Source organism: Grampus griseus (genome assembly GCF_964374135.1).
Source record: "Grampus griseus genome assembly, chromosome: 8".
NCBI lineage: Eukaryota > Metazoa > Chordata > Mammalia > Artiodactyla > Delphinidae > Grampus > Grampus griseus.
The window spans coordinates 57,642,643-57,660,517 of record NC_139002.1 but is presented as its reverse complement, the minus strand read 5'-3'; the positions used below and the strand labels follow the sequence as shown (position 1 = coordinate 57,660,517).

The window sequence follows — 17,875 nt, the reverse complement described above, 5'->3', positions numbered from 1 at the left end:
AACTATACTCCAATATAAAATAAATGTTTTTTTAAATTTCAAAAAAAAAACAGACAATGATTTCATTTCCTTTGTATATACAACCAGAATTGGGATTGCTGGGTCATATGGAAGTTCTATTCTTAATTTCTGGAGGAACCTCCATACTGTTCTCCATAGTGACTATACCAGCTTACATTCCCAATGACAGTGTACAGGGTTTTCTTTTTCTCCAAATTCTCACCAGCATTTGTTATCTCTTTTCTTTTTGTAACAGACATTTTAATAGGTGTGACGTGATATCTCATTATGGTTTTGATGTGCAGTTCCCTGATGATTAATGATGTTGAGCACATTTTCTTGTACCTCTTGGCCATTTGTATGTCTTCTTTGGAAAAAAGGTCTATTTAGGTCTTTTGCCCAATTTTTAATTGGGCTATTTGTTTGTTGTTTTTTTTACTACAGAGTTGTATAAATTCCTTGTATATTTTGGATATCAACCCCATATCAGATACGTGGTTTGCAAATATTTTCTGCCTTTGCATTTTGTTGATGGTTTTCTTTGCTGTGTTTTAGTTTCATGTGGTCCCACTTACTTATTTTTGCTTTTGTTCCCTTTGATTTTGGTGTCAAGTCCAAAAAATTATTGACAAGACCAATGTCAAGGAGCTTACCCCGCTGTGTTTTCTTTCACGAGTTTTATGGTTTCAGGTCCATGCTCAAGTCTTTAATCCATTTTGAGTTGATTTCTGTGTACAGTGTAAAACAGTGTCCAGTTTCATTCTTTTTTTATTGGATTTATTTTTAAATTTTATTTTTAAATTTTTTTATTCAAACAGAAAGTCACAAAAATTATAATCATCCTCATCAGTTCACTCAGTCCCATGTAATTAATTTTTTTTTCATCTTGATCTTTGGTTAGCACTTTTATGAATTCATCAGTTTTCCATTAGAGTTCTGAAAATGCTTATACATTCAGTTCAGCAGTATAGTCGGTTACCAGAAACCTGTGCTTGTCACAGTCTTTTCCATGAATTCCTTGAAGATGAAACCCTTTTATAGGAACATTTTTGCAAAAGCATGAGACTACACCCAGAACTGTCTGTAAATGACAAAAGACTTAAAAATGACCACAGTTAAAGATTTCACGAAAGTTCATAATAATGCAATTGACAAGGAAATTTAGTTATTTCTGAGATATACATTTTAAAATAATAACTAAAATGATGACTTATAACATTATATGAGAACATATAAGATTTTTAGGAATTTCATGTAATGTCTGAAACATTTATATTAACATATTTCCATACAAATAACCCAAAGAAAGTTTAGTATTAGTCGGTTTTTTGTTTTTTGTAATTTTTTAATTTAATTTTACTTATTTTTTTAAACAGCAGATTCTTATTAGTCATCCATTTTATACACATCAGTGTACACATGTCAATCCCAATCGCCCAATTCATCACACCAGCATCCCCATCCCCTGCAGCTTTCTCCCATTGGTGTCCATATGTTTGTTCTCTACATCTGTGTCTCAATTTCTGGCCTGCAAACCGGTTCATCTGTACCATTTTTTTTTTGGTTCCATACACATGCGTTAATATACGATATTTGTTTTTCTCTTTCTGACTTACTTCACTCTGTATGACAGTCTCTAGATCCATCCACGTCTCAGCAAATGGCCCAATTTCGTTCCTTTTTATGGCTGAGTAATATTCCATTGTATATATGTACCACATCTTCTTTATCCATTCGTCTGTTGATGGGCATTTAGGTTGCTTCCATGACCTGGCTATGGTAAATAGTGCTGCAGTGAACATTGGGGTGCATGTGTCTTTTTGAATTATGGTTTTCTCTGGGTATATGCCCAGTAGTGGGATTGCTGGATCATATGGTAATTCTATTTTTAGTTTTTTAAGGAACTCCATACTGTTCTCCATAAAGGCTATATCAATTTACATTCCCACCAACAGTGCAAGAGGGTTCCCTTTTCTCCACACCCTCTCCAGCATTTGTTGTTTGTAGATTTTCTGATGATGCCCATTCTAACTGGTGTGAGGTGATACCTCGTTGTAGTTTTGATTTGCATTTCTCTAATAATTAGTGATGTTGAGCATCTTATCATGTGCTTCTTGGCCATCTGTATGTCTTCTTTGGAGAATGTCTATTTAGGTCTTCTGCCCATTTTTGGATTGGGTTGTTTGTTTCTTTAATATTGAGCTGCATGAGCTGTTTATATATTTTGGAGATTAATCCTTTGTAAACTGATTCATTTGCAAATATTTCCTCCCATTCTGTGGGTTGTCTTTTCATCTTGTTTATGGTTTCCTTTGCTGTGCAAAAGCTTTGAAGTTTCATTAGGTCCCATTTGTTTATTTTTGTTTTTATTTCCATTACTCTAGGCGGTGGATCAAAAAAGATCTTGCTGTGATTTATGTCAAAGAGTGTTCTTCCTATGTTTTCCTCTAAGAGTTTTATAGTGTCCGGTCTTACATTTAGGTCTCAAATCCATTTTGAGTTTATTTTTGTGTATGGTGTTAGGGAGTGTTGTAATTTCATTCTTTTACATGTAGCTGTCCAGTTTTCCCAGCATCACTTATTGAAGAGACTGTCTTTTCTCCATTGTATATCCTTGCCTCTTTTGTCATAGATTAGTTGACCATAGGTGTGGGGGTTTACCTCTGGGCTTTCTATCTTGTTCCATTGTTCTCTGTCTCTGTTTTTGTGCCAGTACCATATTGTCTTGATTACTGTAACTTTGTAGTATAGTCTGAAGTCAGGGAGTCTGATTCCTCCAGCTCCGCTTTTTTCCCTCAAGACTGCTTTGGCTATTTGGGGTCTTTTGTGTCTCCATACAAATTTTAAGATTTTTTCTTCTAGTTCTGTAAAAAATGCTATTGGTAATCTGATAGGGATTGCATTGAATCTGTAGATTGCTTTGGGTAGTATAATCATTTTCAAAATTTGGATTCTTCCAATCCAAGAACATGGTATATCTCTCCATCTGTTTGTATCATCTTTAATTTCTTTCATCAGTGTCTTATAGTTTTCTGCATACAGGTCTTTTGTCTCCCTAGGTAGGTTTATTCCTAGGTATTTTATTCTTTTTGTTGCAGTGGTAAATGGGAGTGTTTCCTTAATTTGTCTTTCAGATTTTTCATCATTAGTGTATAGTAATGCAAGAGACTTCTGTGCATTAATTTTGTATCCTGCAACTTTACCAAATTCATTGATTAGCTCTAGTAGTTTTCTGATGGCATTTTTAGGATTCTCTATATACAGTATCATGTCATCTGCAAACAGTGGCAGTTTTATTTCTTCTTTTCCAATTTGTATTCCTTTTATTTTTTTTTCTTCTCTGATTGCCGTGGCTAGGACTTGCAAAACTATGTTGAATAATAGTGGTGAGAGTGGACATCGTTGTCTTGTTCCTGATCTTACAGGAAATGCTTTAAGTTTTTCACCATTGAGAATGATGTTTGCTGTGGGTTTGTCATATATGGCCTTTATTATGTTGAGGTAGGTTCCCTCTATGCCCACTTTCTGGAGAGTTTTTTTTTATCATAAATGGGTGTTGAATTTTGTCAAAAGCTTTTTCTGCATCCTTTGAGATGATCATATATATATATATATTTTTTTGCGGTACACGGGCCTCTCATTGTTGTGGCCTCTCCCGTTGCGAATCTAGCACAGGCTCCAGACGTGCAGGCTCAGCGGCCACGGCTCACGGGCCCGGCCGCTTCGCGGGATGTGGGAACTTCCCGGACCCGGGCACGAACCCGCGTCCCCTGCATCAGCCGGCAGACTCTCAACCACTGCGCCACCAGGGAAGCCCTGATCATATGGTTTTTATTCTTCAATTTGTTAATATGGTGTATCACATTGATTGATTTGCATATATTGAAGAATCCTTGCATCCCTGGGATAAATCCCACTTGATCATGGTGTATGATACTTTTAATGTGTTGTTGGATTCTGTTTGCTAGTATTCTGTTGAGGATTTTTGCATCTATATTCATCAGTGATATTGGTCTGTAAGTTTCTTTTTTTCTAGTATCTGTGTCTGGTTTTGGTCAGGGTGATGGTGGCCTCATAGAATGGGTCTGAGAGTGTTCCTCCCTCTGCAATTTTTTGGAAGAGTTTGAGAAGGATGGGTGTTAGCTCTTCTCTAAATGTTTGATAGAATTCACCTGTGAAGCTATATGGTCCTGGACTTTTGTTTGTTGGAAGATTTTTAATCACAGTTTCAATTTCATTACTTGTGATTGGTCTGTTCATATTTTCTGCTTCCTCCTGGTTCAGTCTAGAAGGTTATACCTTTCTAAGAATTTGTCCATTTCTTCCAGGTTGTCCATTTTATTGGCATAGAGTTGGTTGTAGTAGTCTCTTAGGATGCTTTGTATTTCTACGGTGTCTGTTGTAACTTCTCCTTTTTCATTTCTAATTTTATTGATTTGACTCCTCTCCCTTTTTCTTGATTCTGGCTAATGGTTTATCAATTTTGTTTATCTTCTCAAAGAACCAGCTTTTAGTTTTATTGATCTTTGCTATTTTTTTCTTTGTTTCTATTTCATTTATTTCTGCTCTGATATTTATGAATTCTTCCCTTCTGCTAACTTTGGGTTTTGTTTGTTCTTCTGTCCCTAGTTCCTTTAGGTATAAGGTTAGGTTGTTTAGTTGAGATTTTTCTTGTTTCTTGAGGTAGGTTTGTATAGCTATAAAATTCCCTCTTAGAACTGCTTTTGCTGCATCCCATAGGTTTTGGATTGTTGTGCTTTCATTGTCATTTGTCTCTAGGTATTTTTTGATTTCCTCTTTGATTTCTTCAATGATTTCTTGGTTATTTAGTAACGTATTGTTTAGCCTCCGTGTGTTCATGTTTTTTATGTTTTGTTCCCTGTAATTGATTTCTAATCTCATAGCGTCGTGGTGAGAAAAGATGCTTGATATGATTTCAATTTTCTTAAATTTACTGAGGCTTCATTTGTGACCCAAGATGTGATCTATCCTGGAGAATGTTCTGTGCACCCTTGAGAAGAAAGTGTAATCTGCCCCTGTTGGATGGAACGTCCTACAAATATCAATTAAATCTCTCTGGTCTATTGGGTCATTTAAAGCTTGTGTTTCCTTACTAATTTTCTGTTTGGATGATCTGTCCATTGGTGTAAGTGGGGTGTTAAAGTCTCCCACTATTACTGTGTTACTGTCGATTTCCTCTTTTATAGCTGTTAGCAGTTGCCTTATGTATTGAGGTGCTCCTATGTTGGGTGTACATATATTTATAATTGTTATATCTTCTTCTTGGATTGATCCCTTGATCATTATGTAGTGTCCTCCCGTGTCTCTTGTAACACTCTTTAAAGTCTATTTTATCTGTTATGAGTATTGCTACTCCAGCTTTCCTTTGATTTCCATTTGCATGGAATATCTTTTTCCATCCCCTCACTTTCAGTCTGTATGTGTCCCTAGGTCTGAAGTGGGTCTCTTGTAGACAGCATATATTTATGGGTCTTGTTTTTGTATCCATTCAGCGAGCCTGTGTCTTTTGGTTGGAGCATTTAATCCATTTACGTTTAAGGTAATTATCTATACTATGTTCCTATGACCATTTTCTTAATTGTTTTGGGTTTGTTTTTGTAGGTCTTTTTCTTCTCTTGTGTTTCCCACTTAGAGAAGTTCCTTTAGCATTTGTTGTAGAGTTGGTTTGGTGGTGCTGAATTCTCTTAGCTTTTGCTTGTCTGTAAAGCTTTTGATTTCTCCATCGAATCTGAATGAGATCCTTGCTGGGTAGAGTAATCTTAGTTGTAGGTTCTTCCCTTTCATCACTTTAAATATGTCATGCCACTCCCTTCTGGCTTGTAGAGCTTCTGCTGAGAAATCAGCTGTTAACCTTATGGGAGTTCCCTTGTATGTTATTTGTTGTTTTTCCCTGGCTGCTTTCAATAATTTTTCTTTAATTTTTTCCAACTTGATTACTATGTGTCTCGGAGTGTTTCTCCATGGGTTTACCCTGTATGGGACTCTTTGTGCTTCCTGGACTTGGGTGGCTATTTCACTTCCCATGTTAGGGAAGTTTTCGACTATAATCTCTTCAAATATTTTTTCGAGTCCTTTCTCTCTCTCTTCTTCTGGGACCCCTATAATGCGAATGCTGTTGCGTTTAATGTTGTCCCAGAGGTCTCTTAGGCTGTCTTCATTTCTTTTCATTCTTTTTCTTTATTCTGTTCTGCAGCAGTGAATTCCACCATTCGTCTTCCACGTCACTTATGCGTTTTTCTGCCTCAGTTATTCTGCTATTGATTCCTTCTAGTGTAGTTTTCATTTCAGTTATTGTATTGTTCATCTCTGTTTGTTTGTTCTTTAATTCTTCTAGGTCTTTGTTAAACGTTTCTTAAATCTTCTTGATCTTTGCCTCCATTCTTTTTCCCAGGTCCTGGATCATCTTCACTATCATTATTCTGAATTTTTTTTCTGGAAGGTTGCCTATCTCCACTTCGTTTAGCTGTTTTTCTGGGGTTTTATCTTGTTCCTTCATCTGGTACATAGCCCTCTGCCTTTTCATATTGTCTATCTTTCTGTGAATGTGTTTTTTGTTCCATAGGCTGCAGGATTGTAGTTCTTCTTGCTTCTGCTGTCTGCCCTCTGGTGGATGAGGCTATCTAAGAGGCTTGTGTAAGTTTCCTGATGGGAGGGACTGGTGGTGGGTAGAGCTGACTGTTGCTCTGGTGGGCACAGCTCAGGAAAACTTTGATCCGCTTGACTGCTGATAGGTGGGGCTGGGTTCCCTCCCTGTTGGTGTTTGGCCTGAGGCAACCCAACACTGGAGCCTACCTGGGCTCTTTGGTGGGGCTAATGACAGACTCTGGGAGGGCTCACGCCAAGGAGTACTTCCCAGAACTTCTGCTGCCAGTGTCCTTGTCCCCACGGTGAGCCACAGCCACCCCCCACCTCTGCAGGAGACCCTCCAACACTGGCAGGTAGGTCTGGTTCAGTCTTCCCTGCGGTTACTGCTCCTTCCCCTTGGTCCCGATGTGCACGCTACTTTGTGTGTGCCCTCCAAGAGTGGAGTCTCTGTTTCCCCCAGTCCTTTCAAAGTCCGGCAATTAAATCCCACTAGGCTTCAAAGTCTGATTCTCTAGGAATTCCTCCTCCCTTTGCTGGACCCCCAGATTGGGAAGCCTGACGTGGGGCTCTGAACCTTCACTCCAGTGGGTGGACTTCTGTGTTATAAGTGTTCTCCAGTCTGTGAGTCATCCACTCAGCAGTTATGGGATGTGATTTTACTATGATTTCGCCCCTCCTACCGTCTCATTGTGGCTTCTCCTTTGTCTTTGGATGTGGGGTATCTTTTTTGGTGAGTTCCAGTGTCTTTCTGTCGATGATTGTCCATCAGCTAGTTATGATTCTGGTGTTCTCACAAGAGGGAGTTGAGAGCATGTCTTTCTACTCCGCCATCTTGGTTCCTCCAGACTTACTACCCATGCAGTTTCATTCTTTTACATGTGGTTGTCCATTGTTCCCAACCATATTTATTGAAGAGAACATCCTTTCTCTATTAAGTATTCTTGGTCTCTTTGTTAAAAACTAATTGACCATATATGCATGGGTTTATTTCTGGGCTCTCTATTCTGTTCCATTGATCTACGTGTCTGTTTTTATGCCAACGCTATACTATTCTGATTACTATAGCTTTGGATTATACTTTGATATCAGGAAGTGTGATTCCTCCAGCTTTGTTCTTTAAGATTGTTTTGGCTATTTGTGGTCCTATACAAATTTTAGGATCATTTTTTTCTATTTCTGTGAAAAATGCCACTGGAATTTTATAGACATTGCACTGAATAGACATTGCTTTCGGTAGTATGGACATTTTTTTTTTTTGCGGTATGCGGGCCTCTCACTGTTGTGGCTTCTCCCGCTGCAGAGCACAGGCTCCGGACGTGCAGGCCCAGCGGCCATGGCTCACGGGCCCAGCTGCTCCGTGGCACGTGGGATCCTCCTGGACCGGGGCATGAACCCGTGTCCCCTGCATTGGCAGGTGGACTCTCAACCACTGTGCCACCAGGGACGCCCAGTATGGACATTTTAACAATATTAACTCAATCCATGAACATGGAATATCTTTTCATTTATTTGTGTTCTCTTCAATTTTCTTTCATCAATGTCTTATAGTTTTCAGTAAACAGGTCTTTAATGTCCTTGATTTAACTTATACCTAGGTATCTGATTCTTTTTGATGCTATTGTAAATGATCTGTCTTCTTACTTTCTCTTTCTGATAGTTCATTGTTGGCGTAGAAAAACGCAACTGATTTTCATATACTGATTTTGTATCCTGCAACTTTACTGAATTCATTTATTCTAACTAGTTTTTCGATAGAGACTTTAGTGTTTAATGTCATCTACAAACAGTGGCAGTTTCACTTCTTCTTTTCCAATCTGAATGCTTTTTATTTCTTTTTCTTGCCTAATTGCTCTGGCTGGGACTTCCAGTACTGTGTTGATTAAAAGTGGTGACAGGGCTTCCCTGGTGGCGCAGTGGTTGAGAGTCCGCCTGCCGATGCAGGGGACGCGGGTTCGTGCCCCGGTCCAGGAAGATCCCACGTGCCGCGGAGCAGCTAGGCCCATGGGCCATGGCCGCTGAGCCTGCGCGTCCGGAGCCTGTGCTCCGCAACAGGAGAGGCCACAACAGTGAGAGGCCCACGTACCGCAAAAAAAAAAAAAAAAAAAAAAAGTGGTGACAGTGAGCATCTTTCTTTTATTCCTGATCTTAAAGGAAAAGCTTTCAGTTTTTCATCATTGAGTATGATGTTAGTTGTGGGCTTGTCACATATGGCCTTTGTTATGTTGAGGTACATTTCCTCTATACCCAGTTTGTTGAGAGATTTTATCATGAATGGTGTTGAATTGTGTCAAATGCTTTTCCACATCTATTGAGATGATCACGATTTTTATCCTTCTTTTTGTTAATACGGTGTATGATATTTATTGATTTGCAAATGTCAAACCATCTTTGCATCCCTGGAACAAATTTCACTTGATGATGGCATATGATCCTTCTAATGTATTGCTGAATCTGATTTGGTAATATTTTGTTGAGGATTTTTGCCATTTATGTTCATAAGAGATATTGGCCTATGATTTTCTTTTCCTTACAGTGTCTTTATCTGGCTTTAATGTCAGAGTAATGCTGGCCTCATAAAATGAATCTGGAAGCATTCCCTCCTCTTATGTGTTTTGGGAGAGTTTGAGAAAGATTGTATTAGTTCTTTAAATGTTTGGTAGAATTCACTACTGGAGTTTTCGGGACCTTAAATTTTTGTTTAATTTTATTTTATTTAATTTATCTTTTTGGCTGTGTTAGGCCTTCGTTGCTGTGCACCGGCTTTCTCTAGTTGCGGTGAGCAGGGGCTACTCTTCATTGCGGTGCGCAGGCTTCTCTTGTTGTGAAGCACAGGCTCTAGGTGTGCAGGCTTCAGTAGTTGTGGCTCAAGGGCTCAGTATTTGTGGCTCGCGGCCTCCAGAGCACAGGCTCAGTAGTTGTGGCGCACGGGCTTTGTTGCTCTGTGGCATGTGGGATCTTCCCGGACCAGGGCTCGAACCCATGTCCCCTGCACTGGCAGGCAGATTCTTGACCACTGCACCACTAGGGAAGCCCTGGAATTATTTTGTTGGGAGGTTTTTAATTATGATTCAGTCTCCTTGCTAGTAATCAGTCTGTTCAGATTTTTCTGTTTCTTTATGATTCAGTTTTGGTAGATTGGATATAAACTTATCCATTTCTTTTAGGTTTTGCAATTTGTTAGTGTATAATTTTTCATAGTAGTCTCTTACAATTCTTTGTATTTCTGTGATGTCAGTTATAATATCTCCTATTTCATTTATAATTCCACTGAAGTCCTCTCTCTTTTCATCTTAGTACATCCAGCTAATGGTTTGTCTACTTTATCTTTTCAAAATACCAGCTATTAGTTTCATCGATCTTTTCTGTTGTCTTGTTAGTCTCTATTTCATTTATTTCTGCTCTGATCTTTGTTATTTCTGTTCTGATTTTTGTTATTTCCTCCCTTCTGCTAACTTTGGGCTTAGTTTGTTGTTTTTTTCTAGTCCCTTGAGGTGTAAAGTTAGTTTTTTAGTTGAGCTGTTTATTTCTTAATATATGTATGTATTTTTTTATCTTACATGTTATGTCTTACAAAACCTTACATGTTTCTTTTTTTTAATTTTTATTTTATATTGGATCATAGTTGATTAACAAGGTTGTTACTTTTGGGTGTACAGCAAAGTGATTCAGTTATACACTTAAATGTACATGTTTACTGCTATAAAATTCCCTCTTAGATATGCTTTTGCTGCATTCCATAGGTTTTGGTATGTTGTGTTTTTTCCCCCTTGTCTTAAATGATATTTTTACATTTCTTATTTGATTTCTTCTTTGACACATTGGTTGCCAAGGAGCCTGCTGTTTAATCTGTACATATTTGTCAATTTTCTAGTTTTGGATATTGATTTTTAGTTTTATACCATTGTAATCGGAAAGGATGCTTCATATTTCAATCTTCTTAAATTTATTGACTTCTTTTGTGGCCTAACATATAATCTCTCCTGGAGAATGTTCCATGCGTGCTTGAGAAGTGTATGTATCCTGCTGCTGTTAGATGGAATGTTCTGTATATGTCTGTTACGGACATCTGACTTAATGTGCCATTTGAGTCCTGCCGTTTCCTTACTGATTTTGTTTTGATGATCTATTCATTGTTAAAAGTGAAGTCCTCTGTATTGCTGTTTACTTCACCTTACAGATCTACTAACATTTGTTTTATATATTTAAGTACTCCTAGGGTGGGTACCTAAATATTTACAGTTGTTGTATCCTTGTGATGAATTGACCAACTATAATTATATAATGACTTTCTTGATCTTGTTATAGTCTTTGGCTTAAAGTCTATTTTTTTCTGATATAAGAATAGGTAACCCCCCCCCCACTCTCTTTTGGTTTCCACTCGCATGAAACATCTTTCATATCCCGTGTGTGTGTCCTTAAAGCTGAAGTGAGTCTCCTGTAGGCAGCAGAGAGTTGGGTCTTGTTTTTTTATCCATTCAGCTACTCTCTATCTTATGATTGGAGAATTGAGTCCATCTACATTTAAAGTAATTAATGATAGGAGTGAACTTATTACTACCATTTTGGTAATTGCTTCCTGGTTGATTTGTAATTCTTTTGTTCCTTTCTTGCTCTCTTCCTTTAGGATTTGATGACTTTCTGTAGTGGTATGTTTTGCTTCCTTTCTCTTTCTCCTTTGTGTATCCACTATAGGCTTTTGCCCTGTGGTTACCATGAGGCTTACATAAAACATCTTACATTTATAATAGTCTATTTTAAGGTGATAACTTAACGTTGAACACATACCAAAGCTCCTCCCCCCCCCCCATATTTTAAGTTTTTGATGTCATAATTTGCATCTTTTTACACTGTATGTCCATTAACAACTTATTGTAGTCATATTTATTTTTATAACGTTTGTCTTTTAACCTTCATACTAGATTTGTAAGTGATTTCTCTACCATCATTAGAGTAATAGAGTATTCTGAATTTAACTGTATACTTAACTTTATCAGTGAGTTTTATACTTTCATGTTTTCTTGTTACTAATTAGTGTCCTCTGGTTTCAGTTTGAAGAACTCCCTTTAATATTTCATGGAAGGTTGGTCTAATGGTGATGAACTCCTTCAGTTTTTGCTTGGAAAATACTCTTTCTCTCCTTCAATTCTGAAGGACAACTTTGGCAGGTAGAGTATTCTTGTTTGGCTGTTCTTTTTTCTCAGCACTTTGAATATAACATTGCACTCCCCTTTAGTATGCAAGATTTCTGCTGAAAAATCTGCTGAAAATCTTATGGAGGTTCCCTTGTCCATAACAAGTTGGTTTTCTCTTACTGTTTTTAAGATGCTTTCTTTGTAACTTGACAATTTAATTATAACATGTCTTGGTGTGGGTCTCCTTTGAGTTGTCTTACTTGAAACTCTCTGGGCTTCCTGGATCTGAATGTCTGTTTCCCAGGTTAGGGAAGTTTTCAGCCATTATTTCTTTGAATATTTCTTTTTCTTAAAAAAATATTTATTTTTTTGGCTGCACTGGGTCTTAGCTGTGGCACGTGGTATCTTCTTTGTTGTGGCATGTGGAACCTTCATTGCAGCATGCGGGATCTTTAGTTGCAGCATGTGAACTCTTAGTTGCAGCCTGCTAACTCTTAGTTGTGGAATGTGTCAACTCTTAGTTGTGGCATGTGGGATCTAGTTCCCTGACCAGGGATCGAACCCGGGCATCCTGCATTGGGAGCATGGAATCTTAGCCACTGAACCACCAGGGAAGTCCCCATTATTTCTATGAATAAGCTTTTTGCCCCTTTCTCTATCTCTTCTTCTTCTGGGGCCTTTATAATGTGTATATTGGTCTGTTTGTTGGTTCCCCAACATCCCTTAAGCTATCTAACTGCTTCACTTAAAAATTTTTCCTTTTTGCTCCTTTGATTGCATTCCACTGCCCTGTCTTTGAGCCTGCTAATCCTTTCTTCCCATTGATCTAGTCTGCTGTTGAACCCCTCCTGAATATTTCGTTTCAGTTATTGTATTCTTCAGCTCTGTGATTTGTTTGGTACTTAAAAATTTTTTCTATCTCTTTGTTGAAATTCTCACTTGGTTCATGCATTGTTCTCCTGACCTCAGTAAGCACACCTTTATGACCATTATTTTTAACCCTCTATCAGGTTAATTACTTATCTCTGCTTCATTAAGATCTGTTTTTGGATGTTTATCCTGTCTTTTTCTTTGGAACATATTCCTCTGTTTCTTTATTTTCCTTGCCTTTCTGTGTTGGTTTCTGCTTATTAGATAAAACCGTCATCCATCTCAGCCTTGATAGAATGGTCTTGTGTAAGGGATGAACCTCATTGATCAGTCCAGCCCAAGATCTTAGTTGCCTCATAAGCTTTTGTGACTTTCTAAGCCTTCTTCTTTGTTCTTAGTGGCTCCCAGTAGTGGAGGGTGTGTTAAGACCCATTAGTGTCCCAAAGGGGAGGATCACAGCCAACACCTAGATGTAGGTTGATTAGAAGCTGGACCCTCACTAGCAGCACCTTCCAGGGAGAAACTGGGAGATGGGTGTTTTTGCCTGCTTCCTCTGTGCTGGGTCTAGGTGTACAGCTGTCAGGGTGAGGGTGCTCCTGCACCCGTTATGTTTTGGGGGCTCATCTCTCTGGTAAGAATCTTAAAAGTTGGGAATGCTAGATGTGGGGTTCAAGTCCTTTGCTCCTCAAGGAGAAGCTAGGAATTGGGGATTCCCTTCTGATTGTATGGTGCTGTGTTGGGGGTGGGGTTTATGGTGAGAGTGTTTCTCAGACTTTCCTACTTATTTGATGATATTTTCCCATTCCTCTGATGTGTAGGAGTTGGTCAGTTACTTTCTCAATCTCTTTCAGAGGGAACTGCTCTGTGTGCAGCTGTACATTTGGGGCATCTGTGGGAGGAGGCGAGCTCAGAAGCCTCCTATGTCTCCATTTTGGTCAACTCTATGGAATAAGTGATGTTTTTCCAATTCCTGATATTGCATACATAAGCATTTTTTTTTCTTTTTGGACATTTTTAAGATTGTCTATTTATACTATTCTGAAAATTCATGATTGTATATCTTGGTGCAGTTTTTTTTCATTCACTGTGCTGGATTCTTGATTCCTATTTTTTTTTTAAACAGCTTTATTTAGACATAATTCACATAACATACAATTCACCCATTTAAGGCGAGCAATTCAATAGTTCTTAGTATGTTTACAAATATGAACAATCATCACCACAGTCAATTTCAGAACACTTATGTCACCTCAAAAAGAAACTCTGTATTCAAGACCTATCATCACTTACGCCCCATCCATCACACGCAGCCCTAAAGAACCACTAATCTTTCTGTCTCTAGAGATTTGCCTATTTTGTACTTTTCATATAAATGTAATCATAAAATATGTACTCTTTTGTGACTGGCTTCTTTCATTTAGCATGATGTTTTCAAGGTTCATCCATGCTGCAGCATGTTACCTGTACTTTATTCCTTTTTATGGCCAAATAATACTCCGTGTGGATATACCACTTTAAAACAATCCACTAATCAGCTGATGGACATTTTTGACTATTATGACTATGTAAATTCATGTACATGTTTTTGTGTGGACTTATATGTTCATTTTCCTTGGGTATATACTTAGGGAGTTGAATTGCTGGGTCATATGGTAACTTGATGTGTAGCAATTTAGGAACTGACAGACTATCTGCCAAAGTGGCTGCATCATTTTACACTGCTATTAACAGTGTATGAGGGTTCCAAATTTTCCACATCCTCACCAACACTTAATCTGACTTTTTGATTCTAACCATCCTAGTGGGTATGAAGTTTTTTATAGTTTTGATTTGCATTTTCCTGATAACTAATGGTGTTGACATCTTTTATGTGCATATTAGCCATTTGACTATCTTCTTTGGAGAAATCTCTATGTAGATACTTTGTCCATCTTTTAAATTGGGCTATTTGTGCCATAATTATTAAGTTGTTGAGTTCCTTATATAGTCTAGATATAAATCTTTTATCAGATATATAATTTGTAAATATTTTCCTCCATTCTGTGATCTTTTCACTTTCTTAATAGTATCCTTTGAAGCACATTTTAAATTTTGACTGAATCTAATTTATCTACTTATCTATTTTTTATTGTTGTTGGTTGTGTTTTTGATGCATATCTAAGAATCCTTTCCCAAATCCAAGGTTACAAAGATTTACCTCTGTGTTTTCTAAGAATTTTATAGTTTTAGTTCTTCCATTTAGCTATCTGATCCATAATGAGTTAATTTTTTTATATGGTTTGAGGTAAGGGTCCAATTTCATTTTTTCCATGTGGCTAGCCAGCTGTCCCAGTACCATTTGTTGAAAAGACAATTCTTTCCCCATTTAATGGTCTTGACACTCTTGTTGAAAATCAGCTGACCATAAACACATGGGTTTATTTCTAGACTATCAATTCTATTCCATTTATTTATATGTCTATCCTTATGCCAGTACTAAACTGACTTGATTACTCTGGCTTATAGTAAGTTTTAAAATAGCAAAGTGTGAATCCTATTTTTTTCTTTTTCAAGATTCTTTTGGTTATTCTGGGTCCCTTGTAATTTCACAGTAATTTTATAATCAGCTTTTCAATTTCTACAAAGAAGCCAGCCATGATTCTGACAGGGATTGCACTGAATCAAGAACATGGGGTTTTTTCCATTTATTTAGATCTTCTTTAGTTTCTTCCAACAATGTTTTGTAGTTTCCAGAGTTGTTTTACACTCCTTTAGTTAAATTTATCCCTAAGTATTTTATTCTTATCAACGCTATTATAAATGGAATTTTTTCTTAATTTTATTTATTTATTATTGGTCTTCTGGCCATGCTGTGTGGCTTGCAGGATCTTAGTTCCTTGACCAGGGATCGAACCCAGGCCCCAGCAGTGAAAGCACAGAGTCCTAACCACTGGACCACCAGGGAATTCCCTTAATTTTACTTTTCGATTGTTCATTGCAAGTATATAAAAGTACAATTGACTTTTATATAATGATCGTGTATCCTGCAATCTGTCTGAATTTATTTATTATTTCTAATAGTTTCTTAGAGGATTCTTTAGGATTTTTTTTTTTTGCAGTACACAGGCCTCTCACTGTCGTGGCCCCTCCCGTCGTGGAGCACAGGCTCCGGATGCACAGGCCCAGCGGCCATGGCTCACGGGCCTAGCCGCTCCGCAGCATGTGGGATCCTCCCAGACCGGGGCACAAACCCACGTCCCCTGCATTGGCAGGCGGACCCTCAACCACTGCGCCACCAGGGAAGCCCTAGGATTTTTTTACATACTAGATCATGTCATCTGTGAATAAAGATAGTTTTACTTCTTCCTTTCCAATTTGGAACCCTTATATATTTTTTTCCTGCCTAATTGTTCAGGCCACATAGGTAGTAAGAGACAGACCTCAAATTTCAACTTGTGTCTGTTTAAAATCCATGTTCTTTTCATTATAACCTGCTAGCTAACCTTGGTGTTGGGGAGAGAGATGAAAAATAAGAATGGAAAGGTAGATTGGAGACCATTCTGTAAGTGAAGCTAAGAATAAAAAGCTAAAGATTGGATTTTTATTTAGTAGGTAGTGAATAACCAAAGGGATGACTTGGTTATTCTAAGGAAGTGTTGCTTTAAGAAGAGAAATCTGTTAACAATGTACCCAATGAATTGGAGGAATAATTTAAAAGGAAAGAAAGCTAGTTAAGAGCTCTTACCTGCCCAATAGCAGCTGTATGGCTCTGGTATCAGCTTTTGTGTCATGTTTCCAAAATGTATTCTCAGTTGGAGGGAGGAGGTGATCTTCAATGTGGTCTTTAAATTGATTCCTAGACAAGGCTTTGATTCTAAGGAATGAAAAAAAATACTTTTTCAGTGGCTAACATATGGGAAAAATCTAAATCAGAATTAATTGAACATGGAATATTAACATACTTCAGCCTTCACCTTAAATATACATAAAACTTCACAATTTACAAAGCCCTTTCCTATATTAGAATCTCATTTCATTTATGTAAGAGAGGGAGGAGAGAATATACCCATTTTTTATATAAGCATGCTGGTTCAGAAAGAGTTAAGAATTTAGCCATTTACATATTTAGCAAGTGTCAGTGCTAGGTCTAGATTTTGGGTATCTTAGCTCCTAGTTTAGGCTTCTTTTCTACCACATTAAGAATTACTTGTTCAACATTTCCAAGATTATTCAGTCCATATCTTGACAAAAAACATATGCTAACAACTACCAAGAAATTAACTATTGGGGTTCACGTTTATCCAGTAACTTACTGTGTAGATGCTCTAAGAAAATCTTCATTCATAGAAGGATGAACTTCTTCCAACAACATGCTAGTATCTGGGCTTGATTTCATTGCAGAAATCACCATGGCATTACGCAGTTTATTGCCTTGTTCTAACAGAGCTGAAGAGGGCAAAACAAAACACAGAAAATCTAAAATCCAACAGAAATACTTGAAACATTTAGCACCTTTCCTTCTCTCACAGGACTTACCATAGTGTACTATAAATGCTTACTTGTCTGCCTTCCCCACTAGCTTGAGAATCCCTTGAGGACATTCACCTTACAAATGTTTACTGAGCTTCTATCACGTGGACCGTTTTAGATGTTGGCATTACAGCAGTGAATGAAGTCTCCATTATGTAGAGACTGACCGCCTTTACTGGAGTCATTATATACATGCATTGACTCTTCCAACTGGTGTTTGCACATAATAAATTTAGTAATAGCTACATAATATATTATTTTTGTATCTAGCTATCTTACTGAATTCTCTTATTTGTAACAGTTTTAATGTCATTATTATTTAAGGAACACTAACAACTATATCAGCTAAACTGTTAGGAGTCATAGTGATAATCTAGTCCAAATGTATACTTTTATGGATGAAGAAAAGAATACCAAAACATTTCTATGACTTGTCTAAGATCATACATCAGGTTAACAGAAAAGTCAGGATAAAGTCTTTAAACTTTCTGATAGGTAAAATTTCTCTCATCCCTAAGCAACAACAATTACAGAGGATAACATTTATTGAACCCTTACCACTTCCGGGGCACTACTCTAAGTATGTTATGTATAGGAACTCATTTAATCCTCCCAACAATCCTCTGAAATAGGTACTATCATTTCCTTCATTTTCCAGATGACAAAGCTGAGGCACAGAGGATATGTAACTTGCCCAAGTTATGCATGCGGTATAACCAGGATGACTCTACATCCTATGATTTAACCACTATACATAT

At 37.5% G+C, this 17,875-nt stretch overlaps 1 protein-coding gene across 1 annotated transcript in view; it reads right to left on the bottom strand.

The window, feature by feature from the left end:
- Window positions 1-17,875, bottom strand: part of C2CD3 (C2 domain containing 3 centriole elongation regulator) — a gene marked incomplete at its 5' end in the record, with an annotated part of 129,028 nt that overhangs the window by 89,987 nt on the left and 21,166 nt on the right. The window contains 2 exons of the mRNA XM_082659671.1: window positions 16,333-16,461; window positions 16,901-17,033. Coding sequence (XP_082515797.1) covers window positions 16,333-16,461; window positions 16,901-17,033 — 262 coding nt within the window. The remainder of the gene's footprint in view (window positions 1-16,332; window positions 16,462-16,900; window positions 17,034-17,875) is intronic.